The 17,126-nt window shown below is 40.0% G+C and overlaps 1 protein-coding gene across 1 annotated transcript in view; it reads left to right on the plus strand.

Annotated features, from left to right (window-relative positions):
* nt5dc1 (5'-nucleotidase domain containing 1) overlaps positions 1-17,044 on the plus strand; it is a 68,845-nt gene extending 51,801 nt beyond the window's left edge. Inside the window, exons 9-12 of the mRNA XM_058613182.1 lie at positions 1,721-1,842; positions 9,599-9,772; positions 12,107-12,275; positions 15,311-17,044. Coding sequence (XP_058469165.1) covers positions 1,721-1,842; positions 9,599-9,772; positions 12,107-12,275; positions 15,311-15,423 — 578 coding nt within the window. The 3' untranslated portion in view covers positions 15,424-17,044. The remainder of the gene's footprint in view (positions 1-1,720; positions 1,843-9,598; positions 9,773-12,106; positions 12,276-15,310) is intronic.
* The last annotated feature ends 82 nt before the right edge of the window (positions 17,045-17,126 follow it).

The raw sequence follows: 17,126 nt of genomic DNA on the forward strand, positions 1-17,126 counted from the left end.
GGTCGTACAACACTGAATACAAACAAGCAGAGATATCAGCGTCTGTAATCACCCACGTCTTCATGGCAGAGCTATAATCTGTTTTCACTTTTATTTACATACATTATCTCAAGGCTGAGGTTCATGACAGGGAGGCACTGATGTACAAATATATGAACCCAAAGTAGAAGCTTCTATTTCTATTTTTGACCTGAATTGAAACATTTAGTTTAGTTTTAAAAGCTTTTAATCAATTCCATACTGTTCAACAATATCAAAGCAAAAGAATATTTATTAATATATGGTCAAAGTCGAAATGTATTTATTTTTTAATTAAAATTGAAAATGGTGTATGGTGTTACCTTTATATGTATACATATATATATTGTAAGTCCATATACATATACATATATACCGTATATATTGTAGAAGAAGAGCATGCAGCGACGTGCACCTGTTGCTATGGCTAGAGATGAATCGAAATTTTATCAGCTTACTGCAATTTTCAAATCGCAGGAGACGCAATATTTATTCAAAATTCAAAATGTGTGTCAAAATATGATTTTAGGTGAATTATTATTACACATCGTATTCTGCAGACTGAACATCTTTGTTTCTCGCAGAGCTGCACAAATAATCCTTTTAAATTTTTTGAATCAAAACGAGAAGAAGGACGTAAAAATGACAATTCCCTCTGATATCGCAATCGCATTTCCTGTCAAAATAATCACAATTAGGTAGCTTTTAAAACTAAACTTAATGTTTCAATTCAGGTCAAAAATAGAAATAGAAATAGAAAATCCTTCAGCCCTACCTGTTACCCATTGTGCCTATGGGGATCAGCACTGCCCCCTATCAACACGACACGGTACTTTCTGCGTTTTCACTGCACATTTACGGCCGATCAGAAAGACTAACCAGGTCACACACACATTCATTAAATATATCAGAGAGACAGAGCTCATCGCTGACTCACCGCACCGCTGTACCGTGTATTTGAACAGGAAATGCGTAAATTCAGTGATTTTGACCATAGAAATGTTGAAATCATACAGAAAACTCATTTACAGAAAGAACAAATTGATTTTCTTTTTGTATATTCTTTTAAAATGGCATATTTCAGCATCCAATTATTAAAAGTGCTTTGTGTTATTTTAACTTTAAATAAACTTTATAAATGTATTTAACCAGCTGTTGATCTTTAAACTCTTGAACTCTGAACAGGTTCTGGATCCTTGTCCTTCAAATGTTTCGCCCAGACCGGCACTTCACTGTTTCCGCTTTTACTCTTCACATTTGCCTTGAAGCCACATATTTCCAAATTGCTCATCTGGCTCCCTCTTTTATTAGGAGTTGTGGCTTCTCCAGAGTTTCATTCTCTCTCTCTCGGTCTCAGCGCGGTCTCCCTCCTCCACGTTGACATATGCCTCAGCTTGTCGATTCCGTAAACGTCACACAGCAGTCGACAGGGAGTCTCTGTGTCTCAGGCTGGCTCTCGGTGCGGGGGGGTACATGGGTACATACACCATAGTCTCGCACTGAACTGTCCCTTTAATCATCTCACAACCTCTGAGATGTAACCCATTGATCTGCTTGAGGAATCCTCATAGCCCAGAAACAGCCGTGCTGTTCTGCTGCCTTGTGGACCTGTTGCTCACACTGTGGTGGACGACAGGAGGTCGTGTGGTCATGTAGCTGCAGACAAGTGTGTGGTCTCATTTTACCGTCTTCTTTCCTCCAGTGAACGACGTGGAGGAGAAAGAGGGCCTGCCTTCGTTGGACAAACCCGGCTGGTACTCTCAGGGCAACTGGCCCCACCTCCACGAGCTGCTGACAACCATGACGGGCAAACCGGAGCCAAAGGTAGGCACCATCACCTTGTATATCACAGCAACAGGCAGCCAGACCTCTGCCAGAGCCACGTCTCTATGGCTCACTTTGAGGTTGACCCAAACTTTGGTTTTGGCAGAGGCTGAAAGAGACGAGAGCCTCACGATAACTCAGCTCAGGCAGATTCACACTGGTGTGATGGAGAGGAGGAGTGTGGACCTTGGCATGACATACATACACATTATAACGACTGCAGCCGACTCCCTCATACTAACTCCTGTAGCATGTAGCCCACGACCAGTGTGGCCAACTACTTTCATTGGAAAGTAGCTAAAGCGAGCCTAAAAGCTAGCTACAAGTTGCCAGAACATTAGCATATTTGTGACATCATCACATATTTCCATATTGCCCAGATTGTGTTAGATGGTTCCTTTTGATCATATTCCTTTGGCTATGTTCACATGTCAACTGATTGATCTGATTTTAAAGTTAAAAGCAGCACGATGTCTTTCTGATTAGAGCCAGATGCAGCTCACTCGTGCGTCAGAACTGGCGACTTACTTCCTCGGAAAGTAGCTACAGTTTGGCCAGTAAGTCGTCAGTCGGGTTCGGGTTTTTGGAAAAGAGAGGGTCTGAAAAGTGGCAAGCAACAAAGTCGCCAAATCTGCAACACTGCCTACATTGCATTCAAAAACAAAAATCTTAACAGCAAAATTGGCTTTTTCTTATGTCCAATAGTAATATTTCCGAATACAGCAAAGTAGCTGTACAACAATTTTGTTATTTTGCCTACCTTGAAAAAAAACATGAGCCACATGGTACATGTCTTTCTGTGAAGGGAGGCTACTTCTGTAGCTGTCCCATAATGCCATGCAGGGACTATGGAAGTTAGATTTGTTGGTGCGAAGACAAACTATATTATGTCACAGTAAAGGTACAGTAGACGGAATCTTTTGGGGATATTGATCCATAATTTAATAATAAGCCAAAATGGTGGAGAGAAAACACCTCTGCACCTGTTTACAGCCTCACAGATCGTAAACACACGTAGACAAAGTCTTCCAGTTCCAAAAGAACTTCCAGTTCCAGTTCCTTATTCAGTCCGTCAGGTTCTGCAGTGCATGGCTTGAGCTTGGGTGGATTTACGGTGCACAGTGAACCTTTACAGCCCCGGTGCAGATTTCTCTGGAGCTTTTCCTGCCAACATGGCGGTTTGAGCGACCTGAGTCTATACTACTTTAAGTTTTCGGCACTTCCACGTTGGCTCCACTGTCTGGACCCATGTTATCTTGGTTCAAAGCTATATAGGAGGTAAATGCTAAGAGTTTAATATTCTATGGAAGTATTTTACTGTAGTGAATCATAAAGACATACGATGACTGTTAAACAAACCCTGACACACATGCAGAGCTCCATCTGCCAAGCCACTCGTCATCACCTCCCTCCTTCCTCCTCCCTTGCTCCCTCCCCCCTGCTCAATGCTCCCTCTGTTCAGCCGTGCAGCCACGTGGAGAAAGCTCTCTTGGAATTCGGCACGTCACTGCACTTATAGCTGTCTGAAATGCTCCTCCTGGATGACCTGAGGCTCTCTGTGTTTGCACTTTTCTCCACTTTCACCTGAGCAGACTTAAGGCAAGCATGTTTAATAATAGAGGCATTCAGGGAGGAAACAACTGCTGTTTGAATGTATTACTATCTCAGAATGGGACCACATTTTACTTTAGTATTAAAGAAACAAGTAAAGCTTCTACTTACAGGTCAAATATTTTCCTAACAATTGCCAGATTTGCCCTTAAAAAAGAGAGAAAAGCCTAAACTACTGACAGTTTAGTATTGGTCGATAAAATGCTAAGTGGAATTGGACTTTCCGCTTCAGACAGTGTCCTACAAATGAAAGTAATAACAAATGTTATAACAACTGGGCAGCCCATGGAGAGGGAATGTGGCTTGTGGCCGCAGGTTCGATTAACGACACATCAAGGGTTGAGGTATCTCTGAGCAATGGGATGTGATTACTGTGTTACTTTGTTTTTGCAAAATAAACCAAAGTAAGTAGAACATTCTCGCTGTCATTAGCAGCTCAATTTCTTCAATCAATATTTTGGCACTGAGGAACCAGGACCAGTTAAGTACTGGGTGGGCATTCAGGGTGGTGCTTTAGAGTGGCTTAGGTCCTAATTAATGGAGGGAAAATTTTGTGTCAGTCTCTCCAGTGCTTCTCACTTGCGGAGTGCCTCAGGGCTCTATTCTTGGGCCTCTTTTCTTCTCCCTGTATTTAATTCCTCTTGGATCAATTTTTCGAAAACGCGTTATCATGTTCCATCTTTATGTCGATGACAGTCAAATGTCACATGTCACAAAAATGTTAATGCCATCAGATTTTAATGCATGCTTTTATTACGACTAGGTTGGACGACTGCAATGCACTCTATGTTGGGCTTAACCTGACATCGCTTGCTCGATTACAGTTGGTTCAGAACGACGCTGCTCGGCTTATAACGTACCAAAACGTGAGAGCACATTTTTGGAGGCACTTTACTGGCTCCTGGGTCATTTCTAGATTGATTTTAAAATTATTTTATTTATTTTTAAATGTCTTCATGGTCTGTCCGACACTCCCTCGCGCTCTCTCAGGTCGGTAGATCAGTCTTTGTCAGTCGTCCCTAAGACTAAGAGTTGTTTTAGTGTATTTTATTGTTTTTACTGTTTTATTTGCCATGTCTGTGTACAGCACTTTGGCTGGTACCAGAGTGATGGTATGATGGTACCATAATGGTATCACCCGGAGTCTATACTTATAGAAAACTTTTTGTTGACGTTTTGTTGAGACAAACTGAACAGGAAATTAAGAGCTGCTGGATGTCTTCCATTGTCGTCTGTTGTGTTGTTGTTTGTTGTTTCGCTTTCGATGTCATCGTTTATTAAGTTAAGACATCACGCGACGTATCTCACAGACCTAGCCATTGGTCACAGTCCACACCCTGTCTACCAAGTATAAGTACTACTAAGGACCCAGGGCTTTATCATTCCAGACCGTACCATATTTTACCAAACCCACACCTTTGTTGAAATCACTGGTTTTTTCAAGGACTTTCCAGGACCAGTTCACTAAAATGTACAGCTTAAGATGGGAAGGCAACCTGTAAAGCCGCTTCGCCCATGGTGACCACTTTTATTGATTTGCAGCACGCTCTGCATCTGGAGATTGTCGTTGAGATCTGGCACAAGCCAGTCTCGTAAGTTTCTTTGGTGAGCCAGAGATCTTGGTAGTTGCTCTCTCTTGCTTAACTTTACTTGCTCAATGTTCTGCATGGAATCTCACGTCAACAGCAGAGAGAGACAGTGTCCAAAACACTGCTAGTAAATATGACTCGATGCTTGTTCTGCATAGACCAACTCTACATTCATCGAGCAATGCAGGGCACATGAAACGGTTATTTTTTCCGTTGTACTCCAGAGAGGAGTTTGCATAGCTGATATAACTGTAGCCTGCAGTGTGCAGCTGTGACTCATGCAGAGTCTGTCCCAGGTTAATGGAACTGCATCCATCCACACTGAGTTCCTCTAAAGACATTGACTCTGTGCAGGAATGCTTGACCTCTGTAAATATTTATTGTAGTGATCCTGTTACTCCAGCAGCAGCAGCAGCAGCAGCAGCAGAAGAAGTAGACAGTGAGAGGTGCTGATGGTTTTGGGGGTCCGATCTTCCAGCTGTGGCCTGTTCTGGGAGAGTCTGGTCGAAATGTGATTCCTTTAGCTGCAGCCCCTTCCCCTCCCCTTTGGGACTGGCCGCACGGCAGCAGCAGCAGCAGCAGCAGCAGCAGCAGCAGCAGCAGCAGCAGCAGCAGCAGCAGCAGCAGCAGCCATGATTAGTCTGCGTGTTTGTTTACATGTGGTACGGTCAGCCTGACACACAGATCAGCTCTGTGAGGGGGAGGGACCTTCTGACAGCTACTGGAATGTCTTACATCTTCTTTAAGGCATTCACACTCCTGTGTGTGTGTGTGTGTGTGTGTTATTTCTCAATAATTACGTTTACGTTTATGTTACGCAAAAGGTAAAAACCTATTTTTTTTTTGCTTAATCACACTGTTATATTGTTTGAGAAGTTTGAATGAAATGTACTGATTTCAAATGTCAACATATCAGCACATATTTAAATGTGACACTGACACAAATGCAAAACATTTAAAATGATGGTATGTTTTTATTCATTCTACAGTTATTACAGTTATTCGACTAATAAATTAATTTTTCTTTGGTGCTTTGCTGAGAAAACGACACAATACTGTGAATACCTTATTCTAGGAGGTCGACAACCAATAATATATACCAGTAATCGACAGACTTGAGTTTAAAATATGGAAAACCATTCCCAACACTATAGTGAAGGAAGTACACATTTGCAGTGCTGTCCTGAACTACACACACGTCCAAATATTGTTTTATTTCATTCATTTTCCCCAAACAATGGAAGGAGTCAAATAGGTCGACAATAGTTCTGTGTTCTGTTTCAAAGTAGGCCTTCACATTTTTTTGTTTTCCTTTGTTAACAGCAATCAAATATCAAACAGTTGTCTTTTTGTAGTTCTTATTCATATTTATTTTATTTTGGGTGTTATGGAGAAACTGTGTGACCTGCAGTTAACATAAAAACTCACACACTGTGGGCTTTTATCAGAGATGTATATTTATAAAGAGATTTATCAGAGTATTGTTTTTTCTCCTACTTCCACTTGTACGTCACTACATATTTCCGATGAGTTTGATACTGTTACTCCGACACATTTCTTCAATCATTCCAAAGCCACATTATCACTGCGAGAGCTGTAGATGGCTCTGTCACCAGGTTTGATGAAGCTGGCTCATCAGTGAGCGAATCAAGTGCTTTTCACTCTGCTGCTGCCTGAATGCATGGAGAACACTTGATGGAAGATGGAAGAAGAACCAGAAACTCCACCTTCAACACCTTCAACTTCTTCGAGTGATTGTGGTGCTGTCATGATTTGTCACTTCAGTTAAGTGTCTTTGCTTTTTTACCTTCATGTTCCATGTCTTGTCTTCCTGTTTTATTTTGAAATCACTCACCCCCTGTCTCTGTTTCAGGTTCCTGTCTGCCCCGCCCCCTTCCTCGTCTGTGTGCACCTGATCCCTGACTGTGTCTCCCACACCTGCATGCAATCACTCCCCAGTCAAGCCCTGCTTATATTCCCCTCTGTGTCTCTGTGTGTCTGTGTCTTGTTTGATGTTCACAGCTCACGTTCCAGCGTTCTTTAGTCCTAGTCTTTTCATGTATTGAAACTTGCTTGCCTTTTTGACCTCGCCTTTTTGTACCTCTGCCAGATCTGGTGTCCTCCTGTGTTAGAACCTCTGCCTGGTAATAAACTCTGTTTACCAACTGAATCGTGTCCAGAATCCTGCCTTGAGTCCTTTGTTCTGCCTCGCCCTTGACAGGTGTTGAGGAAGGAGCTCCACCCCTGGCCCTACTTAGAGTCTATGTTTTCATTAGTCGGCGTAAAAGAGCGTTCATATTGAATGAAATGCTGACTCCGCCTCCTAAAAGATTGTGAAATAATGGTCTTTGAAAATTCTCCTTTGATTTTGAAGAAATATATCAAGGTATGTTACAAATATAATACACTAATGGCTCAGCAGTTATCACTCAGTGCTAGCTGAGTGGCTAGTTACCTGCTGTTCCTGCCACTTAGCAGCTAGGTAATGTTTACTAGTACTATACTTCTACTTTTACTTTCAGTACTTGACTAGTAAATTTTAAAATAAACTACGTTCAATACCTAAGAATGTTGAATACTTAAGTACTTAAGTACCGGGTCCACTATAAGTGTGGTGTTTAAAGAACACTTCAACTTCTACTGAAGTCACTTTTACTTTTACTAAACTTGGTCTCTAGTACTTTATACATCTCTGGCTTTTATAAAAACATGGTGGTCCAAAATAGTGGCCTCAGTAGAGCTGATCCTGACGGCTCCTAATATAAATGGAAAAGGCACAATCACTCATACAATGCACTTATAATAAATGACATGTACTTTATTATTATTACATACCTATACATATATATATGTATATGTATAAATATATGTATGTACTATATTATTTTATCTTCAATTTTCTGCCCAATGGAAATAAGTTCACCTACATTTTACTCACTGGTCCTTTAGTAAAGTAAAGTTGACGTATAACAAGAAAGAATAAAAATGTAACGACACAAATGAAAAAAACAAACTTCCCCATGACGTATAACAAACGACTGAACACACATAATGCAGCACAGCACTTTCCTGGCGAGTTGGTGGCGCTCTCTTATTTTGGTCAAACAGGAAAGTGAGTGGTGCACACATCTTATTTGTAGAAACATAATTCAAGGATAATTAAAAGTCTCTGAGGTAAAAACAATTAACAACTATTTTGTGTCATTATAAGATTAAAAGAAGGAAAATGAGTTACACACACAAACATTAAATTGCTGTGTATACATGTGATGTATATTTTGTATTAAGAGTGCTTTACAGAACTTACAGAGCGTCTTCGTGCGTCACTCACTTGTGAAACAGTGTAATCATTGAGTGTCTTTGTAGAGCAGCCTCACTGTAAAACACTGCAGGATAAAGTCCACAGTTCTCCTCTTAATCCCAGTTAATCTCATGCTTTCACCGGCTGAGCTCACTAAATTAAACATGTAGTTACACCCTCTTTAGTGGAAGACTGGTTTCAAGTAAACTCACACATTTGTGTGTGTGTGTGTCCTCTGTGAACTTTGTCCCCCAATTTCTTTTTAGCATGTAGTCAAAGAGGAAGAGTTATTACAGGAAGCAGTATTTTTTTTTGCTTTTTTAAATCCAGAGATGGACAAAATCAGAGCCTTGTGTAAAAAAAGCCAGTCACAGTGATGAAACTGCCGTTTTGACTCATTTTTATCTTAAATCAGTCCTCCTCCGAGCCAAGCTCCCCAAACATTTGAGGCCCAAAGGATCTGATATGGAACTCCTGCTCGGACACGAGCGACTGCCTAGATGCTAAACTCTTTTCTTGTATTGATAGTATTAATAGGAGTGGGTCAAAATATAGATTTTGTAATATATCATCGTCCTTCCTTGTGCGATACCATAATGATACACCAGGTATATATATTTAATATTGATCATTTAATGAACAAATGAAGGCGCTCTAAAGTAAACAGTCGCTGCTTGTTTCACTCGCCGGGCTTCACTACTTCATGTCTCCTCACAGTGGCGCTGCTCAAACCAATGAGGGAAACTTGGCTGAAGAAGAGTTTACATCGAGATAATGCCAGAGGAAGCTACGTACGCAAGAGACTGATCATTTGATGGATAGAGAGAGGAGAAATAAAACAACAAGTTATCTAACGAGAACAATACGCAGCAATAAACATGAATGTACAAATAAATAAGAAATAATTAGAAGCAGACTGTCTTTTCTCCAGCTCCCTAAACTCCTCACACCATTTCCTTCCCCATACATAGGGAAGACAAAGAAAGTGTGTCTGCACTTCAGTGAAACCTGCCTCAACTTGTGCTTCTGTCCATATGTGAGGGGCATAAAGTGTGTGAAGGTCAACCAGGTTGTAACGAGCTCTGCAGCCTCGTCGCGTCTGGTCTGGCCCACTGTGAAGGAGGAGGTGGGGGGGCGGGTTTGGGGGCGTGAGACTCATGTCAGCGTTCACAGCTTTTGAACTTTTACTTTTGCACTCGGCAATAAACGCAGCTGTCCTCAGCGTCCCTGACTCTTCTCTTCTTCACCCCTTCAGGTGGTGTATTTTGGAGACAGCATGAGGTCAGACATGTTCCCCGCCAGCAGCTTCGGGAAGTGGGAAACAGTGATGATAGTGGAGGAAATGGAGGGGGAGGGGATCCAGAAGAGCGACGCGGCGATGTCTAATGAGGCCCAAGTGGAGCCGCTGGAGAAGAAGGGAAAGTTTGAGGTATGTTCACTGAAGCAGCTGTTTCCGTTTAGTGGCCCCACCACCATACACACAGGTTTGCACTGCTATACATTTAAGGACTCACAATGACTCCCATTTATTAAAGCCTTATCCTTCACCACTTAAACCATAACCACAATTCAGTTCCTCAGAAATGTGGTTCTGCTTCATAAGAACCGGGTTTTGGTCTCTTTCTTCTGTCTTCACCTCCCTTGTCCTTTCTCTCCTCTAATGTCCCCCATTTTTCCTTTCACCACAACCCGTCTAGGCAGATGGCCGCACGTGTTTGAGTCTGCTTCTGTCAGATATTTTCTTCCTGTTAAAAGGGAGGTGTGTTGTACAGAATTTGCATTATGGTGACGAGATATTGTGATATGATTTCACGCTAATTTCCCACATAGTTGGACTTTTTTGTCACATGACCGGCCCCCTCATGACCAGACACTCCTTGGCCCCCAGGGTAGTTTGAGTTTGAGACCCCTGGTCTAGATAATTAATAGGAAACACTGATTAATCGATTCACCAACTTTTTTAATGCATACAAACTCTGTATTCCAAGTTATTTTATGCACAAAACAGCTGGAGAGATATTGCACCCACATGTTACACAGAAGGTTTTAAAAGCTCAGTATTTTGTAACCCTGACAGTCACAAATGGGAACACTCATCTTTTGGCAAGAAACACCAAGACCTTTTTTTTATTTTTCCCCAAAATACCGATCAATGCTGAGGCTTTTGGACCAATTGTTTGAGCTATAAAACATGGATGCCAAATAAACATCACCAGGAAAAACAGATTTAAGCCACTTTACAAAAGACTCACAAAAATAAATGTAACGCCTGCTTAAGTCTCTGATATCTTAAGGTATCACCAAAGTCGTTCCACTGCTGCCTCCATCAGCAAATTCAAATGTCTAATTTTGTCAGTTTGGACTTTAAAATCCTTCCTTTGGATCTAAAAAGACCAAGTTCCTCTTTGGACTTTCCTGCAGAGGAGTGAGCAGTGACCAGAGTGACACGAACTACAATTTCCTGTTGAAAAAGTTTGACTGATGGCCAGGTATAATGTTGTAGACTAAAGCCAGTGTAGTTATTACTTAGTTAATACTTCACCGATTTGCATTTAGCTTTGTATTTCTAGTATAGGGTAGTATTTTTGAAAAATTGTGCTTCCCAACCTCAGTTTCGCCTTGTTTTCTTTGTTACTGATGGCGGACACTGTTTACATCCTGGGAATGAGGTCCCGTTCCCCTACGAGTGGGTCATAGGGGAACAGGAGTGCAGAATTAGTGCTGCAGTTTCAAGGCTCGGACCAAGTGTCACTGGTGGGCACGTAGCAAAACAAAGAATGAAGATATTTCTCGGAAGCATCATTTTTCAAAAACACTAGCCCTATTCTAGTAATACAAAGCTAAATGCAAATCAGTGAAGTTATCCTTTAAGTGGCTAAAATCTTCACGTCACCCATCCCAGCCGAGGCGAATTTGGTGTCTACTCTATTACTGTCTGTGCTTTGACTTCTGTAATATCTGCACGACACCCGGTGTGAACGTGGCTCTCTGCTTTGAGCTCCGTGACAACCTTACAGCCGACTACATTCACATTTCCTACCAAAATAAGAGCCAATAAGGCCGTTCCAGGCTGATTTAACGCAGGACTGCAGAGCCTGCAGAGACTGCAGAGAGGCAGACAAAGAACTATTTGCTGCTTCAGGGCTTTTAAGTGTCTTTTGTGATTAATTGAATCACAGTCGATCCGAGGTAAAGTAGGTCAGTGGCTTGTGTTTCAACAGGTTCAATTTCTCAACTTCAAGCGTGGCGATACCTCCGGCTGTCTGACTTTGTTCTGTTTCTGGATCCATTTCAAACATTATTTTTAGACGTACTTGATAAAAATCTTCATAGCTTGCATCTTCCTTTGCATATTTTTCTTTTCTCTCGTCCTCTTGTGGTGTCTGTGTTATGCAACAGTCCCTAATGATTAGGCTGACATTACAAAGCAAAACACCCATTTCTCTGTAAGGCACACGTATCTTGAACCATCCTCACGCTCTCCTCCTGTTGTCACGGCGATTGCAGCTCTTTCTGCTTAGAAAAAGGCATTGATGTTCTGAATAAGTGAGTGGGGGATTTCTCAGGAATTATGATTCACCGCCGTTCTGAAAAGTTACCCAGAAGGCTGTGTGGGTTAAAGCCACTTTAAAGTCTCCCACATATTCCCCTGTGCTCCGGGTAGAATTCCCACCTCCTTTAATCAGGTCTGGACTTGTCTGAAGACGAGTCCTGACGCACGGTTACACAGTTTGCCCCGTGTGTGTGTCGTTTGCCTCCACAGGAGCAGGGCATGAAGTCACCCTCTGACGTGTCCAACCAGTGGGGCTCGTACTTTGTCGACGTATACAGAAGTGGAGGAGAAGACGAGGAGAGCCAGAAACTGACCTGGTGCAGCCAGTGCATTCACAAATACAGCACTATGGCCATTCCTAGTGTGGAGCACATAGCAGGTATGTGGAGAAGAAGCTATGGAGACAACTGCCATCGTGCAAAAGACGGGGGACACGCTCAACAACCTATCACTTTTATATTCACACATTCAATTTAGAGTGTCCAATTCATCTCATGCATATGGAAGGTCAAACTTAGCCTTGATTATAAAAATATCCTCAAAGTAAGTCGAAAATTATGAGATAAAAAGTCAGAACTATGCGATAAAAAGTCATAATTATGAAATAAAAACTCTAAATTATGAGATAAAAAGTCATAATTATGAGATAAAAAGTCAGAACTATGAGATAAAAAGTCATAACTATGTAATAAAAAGTCAGAATTATGAGATAAAAAGTCATAACTATGTAATAAAAAGTCAGAATTATGAGATAAAAAGTCAGAATTATGAGATAAAAAGTCAGAACTATGAGATAAAAAGTCAGAACTATGTAATAAAAAGTCATAACTATGAGATAAAAAGTCATAACTATGAGATAAAAAGTCATAACTATGCGATAAAAAGTCATAATTATGAAATAAAAACTCTAAATTATGAGATAAAAAGTCAGAACTATGTAATAAAAAGTCAGAATTATGAGATAAAAAGTCATAACTATGTAATAAAAAGTCAGAATTATGAGATAAAAAGTCATAACTATGTAATAAAAAGTCAGAATTATGAGATAAAAAGTCAGAATTATGAGATAAAAAGTCAGAATTATGAGATAAAAAGTCATAATTATGAGATAAACAGTCAGAACTATGAGATAAAAAGTCAGAACTATGTAATAAAAAGTCATAACTATGAGATAAAAAGTCATAACTATGCGATAAAAAGTCATAATTATGAAATAAAAACTCTAAATTATGAGATAAAAAGTCAGAACTATGTAATAAAAAGTCAGAACTATGAGATAAAAAGTCATAACTATGTAATAAAAAGTCAGAATTATGAGATAAAAAGTCATAACTATGTAATAAAAAGTCAGAATTATGAGATAAAAAGTCATAACTATGTAATAAAAAGTCAGAATTATGAGATAAAAAGTCAGAATTATGAGATAAAAAGTCATAATTATGAGATAAACAGTCAGAACTATGAGATAAAAAGTCAGAACTATGTAATAAAAAGTCATAACTATGAGATAAAAAGTCATAACTATGCGATAAAAAGTCATAATTATGAAATAAAAACTCTAAATTATGAGATAAAAAGTCAGAACTATTTAATAAACAGTCATAACTATGAGATAAAAAGTCATAACCCACGGATAAAAAGTCATAATTATGAAATAAAAACTCTAAATTATGAGATAAAAAGTCAGAACTATGTAATAAAAAGTCAGAATTATGAAATAAAAAGTCCAAGTTCGACACAAAACAAATATTGTAGGTGTAACATAAACAGGAAGTTGGAACCTTAGTTACTTACACATTCAAAATAAGATCTGTAGCTTTATGACCGAGCATCTGCTTCTTTAAACATGAGCAATAAAGTTGTGAGTGTAGCAGTTAAAGGTAATAATAGTGCTAAATAAAAAAGAAGGCAGTTAATTTAGGAAGTTTTTTTATGCAGCGTTTTAGTTTTTACAGAAGGAAAAGCTGTGAAAATGAAATAAAATGACAGCATAAAGGGAAATACAAACAAGTCTCCTGGGGTTCTCCAAGCTGTTTTTGTCTGATCTAGAGACAGAAGTCTAAATATTGTCTCTCATCTGCATTCATTTATTCAGCAATAACATAAAGTTATTTCAGCCACTTCACGTTCTACACGATCTACAGTTTTTACCTCGCATAACAAACTGTTGATCCACTGCTGCCTCCTTTATGGATTGTATTCAGACTTAAACAATTATCACAAATGAAATGATCTAAGCAGCAGGAAACCAGCGACTCTTGTGACCTGGGGGCAAAAAATGTTTTTTGTTTTTCTGCTGTCCCCAATGGAAGCTATGTTTTTGTTTAGCTTGTGCACGCCCACCCTTTGCTGCACAGTCACACAATTATTTGTAACACACTGACTATGTGTCTAAGACCATAATATATAATCCTTACCTTTAACATCAAATTACTGAATATTACTAATTTAAACTCTATTGTCGATACAGTAAATCTGTGGACTACGTCGCACAGAAAGCGTTGTTTAGAACAATCATGAGATTCAAATTCACTGTGTAAAAACAGAGATTAAAAAAATGCTTAAACAGATCGTGGTGGAAAATCTCTGTCCCCACATCAAACGTTCTCTCCATCTTTTGTGTCTCGTCTCAGCAACAGTCATGAGAGGCAAAAGCAGGGGCTGAACCAGAGCCAGATGTGAGTCAGAATCAGCTCCAGCTTCTTCTTCTTCTTCTGTTGCAGAGCAGTTAGTGTGTGTGTGTGTGTGTGTGTGTGTCTCCCATATAATGATGAGCTCAGGGCTGTTTTCTCACTGAGATTATTTGTTGTGTCTGTATCTGGATGTAAGTGTTCCAGTTCCACCAACACTGGTGGTCTACAGTTGTTTACAGATCTGTATGCGTGGGGTTTCCCTCACTCAGCGTTTTCAGCACTTTACAGGACATTTTAATCTATATTTTTTAGGACATTTGGGATTGACTTTATTAAAAATGACAGTTCATTTTCTGGGAACCAGTTTGGCTCATTAGAGACATTATTCTGTCTGGAAAATTAAGTTAGTGTCATTTCGTGAACCGCTCACTCTCCCTGCACCAAATCCTACAGAGAAAATCTGCGAGTTTTTAAACCACTGTTGCTTTACTTTAGAGCCCCTTCATTTGTTAAGTAATATATGAATATTTGGCCTGGTGTATCAGTTATATTAGTTTTTTTTCTCGTTCTTCTTTTGTGCCTCAAACTGAATCCCAGCACTACCCTCGTCCAAAACCCTCAATGTTCATTGAGTCATGATATTCATTTTATCCTTGGAGGTAAAAATAGGATTATTTGATAGTGCAGTTCTGAACAAAGCAAATCAAAAATGGAGTGTTTTCTGTTGAGTAGCCACAGCAGCGTAACATGTGCACTTGACTCTTCTGTTTGATCTTTCCAGATCTGCCTCTGGATTTCAAGTTCCCCAGGTTCTCTCCTGACAAGCCCTGCACCACCGGCTACTACCCCCGGCCCCCGGATTCTTTGCTGAAGTGGTGCGAGAGTCTGTCGTAAAGAAGTAAAACAAAAAAAAAAGAGAAAAAAAAGGAAAACGGTTTGAGAGAAAGAAAGAAAAAAAAAAAAGAAGTCCTCCCTTACCCCCTCTGCCTCAGGAGAGGAATGTGCCTCCATATTTGCCTGTAGTCTCCCACCTGACCCCCGCCCGCCGCCATCTGTGGAGCACAGGAAGCATCAAGTCCTCACACACATTCAGAGAAACCATGTGAATGTAAGCCACAGTATCTCTGTAATAACGCCTGAACGTTGTTTCGTGGTTAGTGTACTGTGTACCACAAAAATAAGTGTGCGTGTCTGCATACAGTAATAATAAGAGATGTAGTGTTAAATGTGTGACACCCCCCCCCCCCCCTCTTTATTTTCTATGGTTGATTGTGTTTCAAAACTTTTCTGGGGGATAAAAGGGAACCTCTTCTTTCTCCTTAAGTGATTACCTCAAGAATGTTATTGACAGTCACAGTGTCTGTCCCTCATTGTGACAGTATTTATGTTTCACACCCCTTATTTTTTAAATAAAATAAAAAAAGATTTAGTTTGACTGTATGCATTGACTCACCTTAAAGGGATTGTTGAAGGCTTTTTGAAGCGTGACCGTATACGGTGATGACACAGAGTCAGTGCTGACATGCATGTGCTTAAGTGGTTAAAAATGATGTTCACCACTTAACTAAACGCTCACCCAATCAAATTTTAGACCAGTTAATGTCTTTGATATCCAAAAAAAAAAAGCTTTATCTCGCCGTTAGGCATCCTTCTTGACCACTCACTCTCCCACACCAAAGTCCATTGAGAAAATCAGTGATTTTAGCTAATAGGTCTCCTGCTCCCTCATTTGGTAAGTTTGTTTCACTGATGTAGTAAACCCTAACAAAGAATCAAACCCTGAATCAACAATATAACATAATCCACCCTAATGATGGACACAGCAGTTGGTCCACAGCTGCTGCTTCGTCCAAACTAAACTCAAATCTGTGATTTTCTCTGTGGAATTTGGTGCAGGAGAGTGAGCGGTTTCACACTTTCCTGTTGGAAAAGACTGTAAAGTCGTTCTTCTAACAACATACTCTTATTATGGCATCAATTCTGTACGGTGATCCTATTGTTGGCCCTTCTGGTAGCCGTGTTTGAGTGAGAGCAAGCCACTGTGTCTCTGAGCAGGGGTGCGCTTACAGCACTGTCAGCTGTAATTATGTGTGATTATCCGTGTTCATAATCACATACGCAGGACTGTATTAAGACTTCAGAAGAAGAAGTACAAACCACACTTCAAAAACACCTGACTTACCCCTTAAAGTTTTGAGGTTTACTGTTTCCCCCCCGTGTTAGTTTAATGGAAGGTGTTTTACTTTTCAGGTCATTGCTGCTAAAAAAGTGGCACAATGCTGTCCTTTGTGTTGGCTGTTTCGTAAAACACAACTTTGGGAAACAACGCTACTACTACTACTACTAATAATAATAATAATAATAGTAATAATTAATGATAAACACTATGTTAGATGTTCTCTGTGTTATTTTGGTGCAGCGGTGACATGTGCTCTTTGAGTGATTAAAAATGTGAACTACTTGTGCTTCATTCATATGCAGTACCAGAGTGACATAATATATGCTTTAAAAGCCTTGTGTAGAGTTATTCTTTTGTCGGTGTGGAACTCGTGCCATAATATTTAAAACACACTCACACAAGACTGATATTTGGATAC

This window comes from Solea solea, chromosome 17, assembly GCF_958295425.1.
Source record: "Solea solea chromosome 17, fSolSol10.1, whole genome shotgun sequence".
In the NCBI taxonomy this organism is placed as follows: Eukaryota; Metazoa; Chordata; class Actinopteri; order Pleuronectiformes; family Soleidae; genus Solea; species Solea solea.